Raw genomic sequence first — 9247 nt, 5'->3', positions numbered from 1 at the left:
GTGCTCATAGGTTCCAGACACTTCCCATGACCCTGAATAGGACAAGCAGGTACAGAAAATGGATGGATAGATGAAAAGCTGAATGACATGATATTTAAAAACTACACTATTTAGCTGTATTTCTTCAGAAACTCTTTACAGATTTGAAAGTTCAGCAAATGACTGGACTAGAGTATTAATGCCTTTGAACTTACTTGCAAAGAGTTTTAAGAATACCACAGACCTCAAGGAAAACAAACAAGTAGATTCATGATCAAAATGACTGAATTCTCACATGAAGCACAATCCTACTTTGTTTTTTTTTTTCTTAAAGACCATGACGCTTGCAAAAGTTGAAGGTCGAAAGAGGACAAGGACAACTACCAGCAAGATGGACAGCCCCAAGCATCACAATAAGGGACATGCCACTAGGAAGCCATTAGACGAGGAGTGCCATCTCTATGGTCACAGACACCTGACTTTGACTTGATGGAACCTAATTATGCACAGAATACTTTAGATTTCAACTTTACACTTCATTTGCATATGCAGCAGAGTATTTTCCAAGGAGATTTCCTCAAATTTAGATGCATGGTTCAATACTAGCCTTTCTACAGTCTTACTTGTTAAGTCTAGTCTTTTCTTTAGCTTGTCTAACAAAAACTCCACTTGCTGTCACTTTCCTGAGAGGGCAAAAGTTTCTCGGCGACCTGGAAGATTGCTGCTAGTCTCAGAAGGAGGAGGACGCTCAGCCATAGACACAGCTGTCAAGCATATTCACTTCAAAGCGCAGGATTATTTACATATCAGTCCCTCGATGGCTTTTTGCAGTCCTGTATAACTGAAAACAATCTACGCAGATCATTTTCATTACTGGCACAAAGCGCTCATCAGCACACCAGTCCAATTAGTCTCTCTCACTCTTTTGGCAAACAACTGATGTTGAATCTGCTTAACTCGGATATGCTGAGAGTATAGCCTGGTTAAATCTGGATGCTAAGCAGATAAATTGTATAGTTTCTCAAAGCATTTCCATATGATCATTTCATTGATCTAGTTCCTTTATATCAATATTTGTTAACTGAAGTGTCTGAAATGCCAACTTCAGTTGGACCCAGTATATTTCAACATAACCATTTGTTCACAAGGAAGTTCTACACAAGCAGGAGACGAAAGAGCTTCTCACCCACATTAGAAATTGTTTTTCTTTGGTCGCTTTTTGAGCCATAATACATTCATGTGGTCTATGGCAGCAATTTCCTATTACACACATGAATGAACTGTGCTCTGTGAGAGGAACAAAATCTACTCTGATACCCACAAATGAAACAACAGATGTTCATATCAAAGCGGAGGAAGATGGCAACATGATTAATTAAATCTGAATATACTTAAGCAAACTTTGCTCTTAAATGAGGCTGCCTTAGCTTGTACCCAACTGCCCAAAACACATTTCTATGTTTAGTAGCCCCATTGTCAAATGTTGATGCCTCCCTCTAACTCAAAGCTCTACAGTGGAAAAGCTAAATGTGCTAAGATTCCCCAAATATATTATGCACGTTAAAAGCTGAAATAATTACATCAATAACAGCCTTATGTGGTTTAATGAAATGTGCTCCTCTTCATGCTTTACACAAGAGGTTCAAACACATATTGACTACATCTGACACAAAACATATGCGTCTTTGTGGTCCTTCTTATACTTTACTTGACTTTTTCAGACAGCCCAAAAAATTAGTTTTTTTGTGGTTTTAACAGACAGAGACAAAAAGATAGATGATACTAACTAATCTCAAAGGAAAATGTATACATGTAAATGGGAAGCTACAGTATACACTTGGTATTTAAAAGACCTAGCAGAAGGTATATAATGGCAAAAGTAGTATAAGGTAGATACACCAAAATATATAATAAAACCAATGGATAATTTTGACAGAGTCATTCCTTGAGATTCCTTGTTTATGATATGACATTCAAATTCTAGTTCCCATTAATCTACTCTCTAGTTACTGGTACCATTTTATATATGTATCATTTATCCAAGACGTTGCTTGTGTAGTAATTTTGCATTGCAGCAGAATATTGATTAAATTTAGTACCAATGTAATCAATATTTGCATTTTGTCAGTACTGGGTTCTTTGCAATATGTGTGGTCATTAGATGGGAAAGTAAGGAGAAATCAGGTTTTGTTCTACATTTTTAACAGTCTGACAAAATGTGTATAGGAAACTGAAAAATGGAAGCCAATACCAAACACATACCTAGTACCTCACATCAAAAATATATCTTATTAATTTGAAACGTAAATCCTTTATTTCTCTGAATATCCTCCTTAATTACTGCACATACTGAAACGTAACATCTAAAAATTCAAGACATAATTCTTTTATCTTCAGTTACCATTGTGACAGAATAAATTGAATGTATTAACAAATATAAAAGCTGCTTTATGTTTACACAGTACCCGTGAAAAGTCTGGACATGCCTATAAAGGGGAGTGATAGTGTTGCATCACATGACCAGACCACCTGACCTAAACGCAGTATAGTAAAGGTTTTTCAGGAGTTTGACCCGAGAGTGAAGGAAAAGCAGCCAATGAGAGCTCAGCATATGTGGGACCTCCTTCAGGACAGCTGGGAAAGCATCCCAGGAGGCCACTGGTGTAGAGGAGACAGTGGGGTCAGCCAGTCCCTGGAGCCATTGGGGTTAAGGGCCTCGCTCAAGGGCCCAATGGTGGCATCACTCTGCCTGGCCTCAGAACTTGAACCAGCAATCTTCTAAATTCTGACCCACAAAGCCCCCCAGCAAATTATTTTTTCACAATACATTTTTGGTCAGTGCATAACCCCATATGTTATTTTACAGTTTTTTTTATGTCTTTATAATTATTCTAAAACGTAGAGAATAGTACTAATAAGCATTTCTATGGGTAGGTGTGTCCAAACTTTTGACTGGTGCTGTATTTAATTGATTTTGTTGTTTTTTTAAATATATATATATATATATATATATATATATATATATCAGAAATTAGACCTGTGAAATAAGTTGTGCGTGTTGCCAACATGATATCACTAACCTGTCTTTGGGAATTAATGATACCGTGTTTTGATGATCCCTCGACCTTGACGACGATAAGCGGTTGGAAGATGGATGATGTTTTGATGAAGCTTGGCTGCCTTGAGGAGGTTAGCATTGACAAAATATTAAACATGTAACGCTGTTAAATTGGAAGATAATTAAACACGATCGGTATGTGGACGGCATTTGATTTCTCTCTCTCTCTCTCTCTCTCTCTTCTCCATTTCGGATTGTTTAAAGGATTTCAGCGGTAAACAAAAATCAAACACCTCAACAACATGCGTTGACGGGTCTTTTTGAAGAGCACATGGCTTTGAAAGCACAGCTGAATCTATATGTTTGTGCAGAACTGTAGTCCCAGATAGGTCGGTGCAGCGAAGAAGGTTTCGGGGCCGTTATTGAATATTTACCATGAGTGCGCTGTGGGACGGAGTACAGCGTCCACATGTTACCGTGCGCAACGTGGTTTTTACCCCGGTAAGCTGAGAAGGACTGCCATTGGCTGGCGATGCGGAGATCAGCCCTGCTCGCACATACAAAACCAAGTGAACTTCCTTCCCGAAGTGAAACGGCTGAGAGTAAAGAGAGGAAGATAGGGGCTAGAAACACTGCAATACCAGCTTTCCCAGGTGTCATTATCATTTGAGAGATAACTGAAAGCTTGCGTGGAAGTCTGACTGATTCCATTACGTTCAGATCAGTACTGGGATTTAACATGGCACCTTGTCAACATTTACTTGTCATTTTTTTGGGATGGATCTATATCTGCAGTGGATATCGCTTTATGTTGGACGAACATCTCCCTGGACTGAAAAGAAAGGCGGAAATGGGACAGTTTGAAGAGAGCAGGGATGATGATGGCTTCGCTAAGGACGAGGGCGACCTTGTCTTACAGGAGACGGTATCAGAGCACATGCAGATGCTGTATGAGAAATACAACAGTGCTGGATTTCATTTCAGGGATGGAAATACGGTTCGCAGCTTCAAAGCACACTGGGGTATGTAGTGATCTTTGTTTTTTGTAAATACTGTTATATACCGTCTATAATATAGTCTATAACTACTTCTAATTTACTGCAAAACTAGAGTTTCAGGGTTGTCATGCAACACAGAGACACCTGTTGGGACAGCTACTGTAATCTGTTGGATGACAGTGGATTTGTGAAAAGAAAGACTAAAGCAGAGCTAACATAGTATCATACGTGGTGTTTTACTGTGAAATTTTAAGATGCAATGCATATTTCCTTTAAATGTTTAAACACATTTCCTTAAGACTTGCATGACATTTAAATCATATTGCTATTTTGGATACTCTTAAATGTACTTATTGAAATATTGTTTAGGCTATTTATATATTGAACTGTAAAATATTTACGTCCCCTGTCTTTTGTGTTCTTTGTGCGCGTTTAGCTGGTGGAAAATCCAGTTTAAAGTAATCAGTTTAAAGTTTTACCAGAAAGTCTTACATGGATTTTTGGACAGCGAACTCACCAGTATATTTATTTATGTTTATCGAAGCCCGTTAAAACTTTAAGAGTTTCTAACGAAGATAAAGGGGCCTGATCAAATAAAAAACTGTCCCTCTTGAAATCAGAATCAGAAACATTTTGCTGGAATTTAGTTTGAAACCTCAGCTGGAATTTCCTCCAGGTCTTGGGTTCCTCCTACTGGTATATTTTAGAAATTCCAGGTCCGCGTCACGTAAGTTAATTTAAGTAAAAATATATCTTTTCTGGTGTTTGAAAATATTTTCATATCGCCACTGAAATAACAAAGTATGTAGTAATTTTTTAACACTAACTCATAAGTACATTTTCAGCTATTGATTGTTAGTCAAAATGCAATTGCTGTGCACTAGTTTGTAAGTGGAATTTGTTACTTCTGTATTTAGGTACAGTTAACAGCATCCAGATGCAGATCTTTAATCTAACTTCGTTAACCAAATCAGAGGACATCATATCTGCCACGTTACACTACTTCATTGGTGGTTTGCAGAATAGCTCCTCCAGATGTACAAGGTCCCAAAGTTGCAGTCAACGCAGTTCTAAGCAAACCCACATTCAGCTGGGGATCTGGAGTTGTGCTTCTTTGGATAATGACACCAGGACTCTGGGCCATGTTCGTATCAGGGTCCCCGCAGCCCACAGAGACGTGACGTCCTGGCAATGGAAAGATATAACTTCCTTTACGAAGAAGGCGAAACATCACAACGAACTCCTCATTGGCATCAAAGTCCCATCAGATGGACACAAGCTGTGGAATGAGCTTCTGCTCGGCCCTCCCCCTTACATCCTGGTGTATGCCAATGACTCCGACATCTCTGGTCCAGAAAATGTGGTGTCCACCTTGCAGGGGGGGCACAAAGACCCCGTGCGCCCAGGCCTTCACCAGCTAGGAGTACACCTGAGTGCCAGCACAATGCCACATCGGTCCAGGCGCTCCGCCGACACCCTCCTCCCGCTCCAGAACAATGAGCTCCCGGGGAACGAGTATCCATATGAAGTGCCGCGCTGGGATGAGACGGATCCGTACAACCCCATAGACAACAGACCGGCGAAACAGCCCAAAAAGAAGCCCCGAAAGAACCACCGCCACAAGGTGCCATTGCTGCAATTTGACGATCAGACTATACAGCGGGCACACAAGAAGCAATGGAGCGAGCCTCGCAACTGTGCCCGCCGGTACCTGAAGGTGGACTTCGCTGACATAGGGTGGAGTGAGTGGATTATCTCCCCGAAATCCTTTGACGCTTACTACTGCTCAGGATCTTGCCAGTTTCCGATGCCAAAGGTAAGTTCATTCCTGGTTTATGCTCAAAAATTAATCTAATAAGAAAATTAATGGAAATGAGTGGATTAGAAAAGTACTGCTTCACTCAGTGACCTGGGAGGTCATATGTAGCCTGAGTTCGTCCCATTTGCTATACTGATTTCATTTATAGACACTCCTGAAAACAGAAAGATAGACATGAATGTCACCTCTATCATATATCTGGATATTTCAAGGGAAATTATTCAAGTGTAAGTGTACTTATACTTGAATTATGCTTAACTAGGTTAATGGTCAAATTCAATTTTGTTTACCTGGTGTCAGATCTGGACATCTCTCTCAATCAATTTGTTAGGCAGGAAAAATAATGAAAAGTAACTTTTTATGTTGACGTTTTGTGAATTATGCAAGCTGTTCTGAAGGAGGAAAGCTTGTACAAAATAGTAAGCAATCGTACACTGTTTATTTTAATAATTGCAAGAAAACATCATGTTTTACTGTGAATTTCTTATGTTATTTAGGACACTTGGTTTTGACTACTAAATGTAAAACATAAGCTGTGCCAAGTGATTAATGTCTTACAGGATATAGTTTCAATTTAAAAAATGACAGTATTGCTAAGAAGACATTCCTCTGAACGTTCTGTGCCAGAACCTTGTCTAATGTATTTATGTGAGTCTCCAGCGAGAGAATCATTGTTGCTACATGGTCATTCTGGAGAGTGTAACAATAACAGCTACATTGCTGAGCTGCCAGTCTAATACTATTAATAGCTGTGGAAAAAAATATATTTTGAATTTTTATCATTTTATATTGTCTGTGTTTCTTTAAAAATAATCATACTCACATTATTTATAAATATCTGTTCTTGTATTCGAAGCTATTGGCTAGCTGTTGGGTATCTTATAGTCTTCTGTTTATTAGTGTTAATAATTTATGAAAGGCTGTGTAATTTTTCTAAAGTATCACAAAATAATGAATATAAATTGAATTATTCTGTGCATTTCACACACATTCTCAAGCCAGCTGAAACGCAGCAAATTTTTTACATCCACCTCGCATAGAATCAAGGTGTAGAATAAGTTTTCTTATGCAAAACTTACTCGAGTACATTGATGTACTTTGTACTGTATTACGTTGCAGTGTTTCCCAACCTTTTTCCTGCCAGGGCACACTTTCCATAAGGCAGCGATTTCCAGCCAGTATGCTGAAGCACACTGGTTTGTCGTGGCACACCAAAAACACTGCATTATTGAGCGCTGGTATCTCCTGTGGATCTCCAGTGCTAGTAGCAATAAACTGACAAAAGAAGAATTTGAAGATAAAGAAGCTGATCGTCTGTGGTTGCAGTTTAACTCTGAGAGTTCTCAGTATTATACAGGTGCCAGCACAATTTTTCTGAGTGAACACTTTAACAACAAAGAAGAAATAAAATGGATCCAAACTAGCTATTGGCTTGGAAGTTTGAGATTTATGATGACAGGGCAGTAGGACGCACAGTAGATATGGCGCTGGGTTTGTGAAGCTGGCCAGTTAAAATTTCAGAAGGTTCTTGGTATGCTATACCATTGAGCTGCAAACTGGAGTTGAATTACTGGAGTAAACACATATTTGGCTGTTGAGTCAGTTGTAACGAATGCAAGTGCCTGCTTATCAGCTGATTGATAGTCAAGTAAATACAGCTTAGGGTGTTGTGGGTCTTTGGACGCAGAGTCATTGAGAGGCACCATCGTCATTGTAGCAGGTTGATCACAGAACTGTTTGCTTATAGAGCTATCTGACTCTCTCTCTCTCTCTCTCTCTCTCTCTATCTCTCTCTCTCTCTCTGTTCAGTCCCTGAAGCCCTCCAACCACGCTACCATCCAGAGCATTGTGCGGGCGGTGGGCGTGGTACCCGGCATTCCGGAACCCTGCTGTGTGCCCGAAAGGATGTCGCCTCTCAGCATCCTCTTCTTCGACCAGGACAAGAATGTAGTGCTCAAAGTTTACCCCAATATGACCGTGGACTCATGCGTCTGCAGATGATGTCGAAATTGCATTTTGCACTGAAAGAGAAACTAAACCCTGATATATAGCTAATTAATAATTGGTTCCCGCATCATTTAACAAATTTTTGAAGACTTTATCTTTCTGTTGTGGAAGCTTGAAAGAAACATAACCTAAAATAATATATTTTTGTAAGATATGTAATCTCTTTTCTGCCCCTACCGAAGGAGGTTTTGCTTTAATATGCCTCAGAAATAAAACTTAAATTTCTAACTTTATGACAAAACACTGTCTATCTTTGTAGCACAGGAGGATGAACATCCATTGGATAATTTCCCTTTTCAACCAAGAGGTCAAAGACTGAATCATTTGCAGCAAAGGACTTATTTGATTTATGTACATTCAGGATTGCAGCTCATGCAATAGAATTCTACAGTCTCGTATAACAGCTGAGTAAAAAAATGACATGCTTTATACCAAAGTATAAAGTATACAATGCGTTGAACTGTGGGTTTATTCTGTATTTTTATGTTATGATTATGCTGCATAATTGTCCTGAAAGAGAACAGTCTACCCTGTATTTTCCCAACCCCAGTACTACATTTTTTGACCTAATGTACATCTCTGTGCTCACCATACATCAGTGCATTTTTAAAATATAATTTGAAGGTTCAGCATATATTAAAATTTCATATGATCACTGTATCGAGATACCTATTATATATGGATTCCAAAGTCAAAATATTTAAAGTGCCTTTTGGAAAATCACTACTATTTGATAAAGGATTATTGCTGTTTGCAGTTAACATTCTCAAATATACAGATATTAGCCAATCACATATCAGCAATTATTAAATGAAGTAACACAGTACCATGCTTTTACACAACTATATATACAGAATTATATCTATGAATGCTTTGAAGCTCATATTCAAAAAGTGGTCAGACACACTTTCATGCATTAATAAGGTCATTCTTTTGTGCTTACAAAAGGTGTACAGGCATCAGAGTTTTCCATGTTCTCCAATTTTCTGTCTCTGTACTGTACATTGAAATCCAGATGCAAGTAACTTTAAAGATAACAGATTATTGGATTCATTAGCCATAAGTGTCTTCATCTGATCGTTAGCCTGAACTTAACTTTTATGCTGCTTTTTACAGAAAAATTTTCAGCTTTCAAATTGAAGGCAAAAGTTTATCTTCTTTCAGTTTAGATACTAAGAATTTTCTACTAAGGGTAACTTTAAATTAATATTTGTAATTGTACTAGGGCTTAACTCATGTAAAAAGGGATTTTTATTTTCATCTCTATCATCTAGGGAGCTATGCTAAAACTGAGCAAAGATTTCAACACAGATTATTATTGTATGAAATATTAATCAGTATTTTTTTCTTTTATACATATATAGTTTATTTAATACATAATTAATA

At 38.3% G+C, this 9247-nt stretch overlaps 1 protein-coding gene across 1 annotated transcript; it reads left to right on the top strand.

Moving 5' to 3' along the window:
* The first annotated feature begins 3418 nt into the window (after positions 1–3418).
* On the top strand, positions 3419–8516 carry bmp3 (bone morphogenetic protein 3). The gene is made up of 3 exons (XM_023823403.2): positions 3419–4059; positions 4953–5851; positions 7664–8516. The coding sequence occupies exons 1-3, from the start codon at positions 3777–3779 to the stop codon at positions 7853–7855; spliced, it is 1374 nt and encodes a 457-aa protein (XP_023679171.1). The 5' UTR covers positions 3419–3776; the 3' UTR covers positions 7856–8516.
* The last annotated feature ends 731 nt before the right edge of the window (positions 8517–9247 follow it).

The sequence above is a fragment of the Paramormyrops kingsleyae genome, chromosome 7 (genome assembly GCF_048594095.1).
Source record: "Paramormyrops kingsleyae isolate MSU_618 chromosome 7, PKINGS_0.4, whole genome shotgun sequence".
Taxonomy (NCBI): Eukaryota; Metazoa; Chordata; class Actinopteri; order Osteoglossiformes; family Mormyridae; genus Paramormyrops; species Paramormyrops kingsleyae.
The sequence above is the reverse complement of the archived record's forward strand: the minus strand, read 5'-3'. Positions and strand labels throughout refer to the sequence as shown.

Bases quoted from the DNA above. Each gene is read 5' to 3' on its own strand.
- bmp3 (XM_023823403.2), top strand. From the start codon at position 3,777: ATGGCACCTTGTCAACATTTACTTGTCATTTTTTTGGGATGGATCTAT. The intron at 4,060-4,952 runs GTATGTAGTGAT...TTCTGTATTTAG, and splicing joins CAGCTTCAAAGCACACTGGG to GTACAGTTAACAGCATCCAG. The intron at 5,852-7,663 runs GTAAGTTCATTC...CTCTCTGTTCAG, and splicing joins GCCAGTTTCCGATGCCAAAG to TCCCTGAAGCCCTCCAACCA.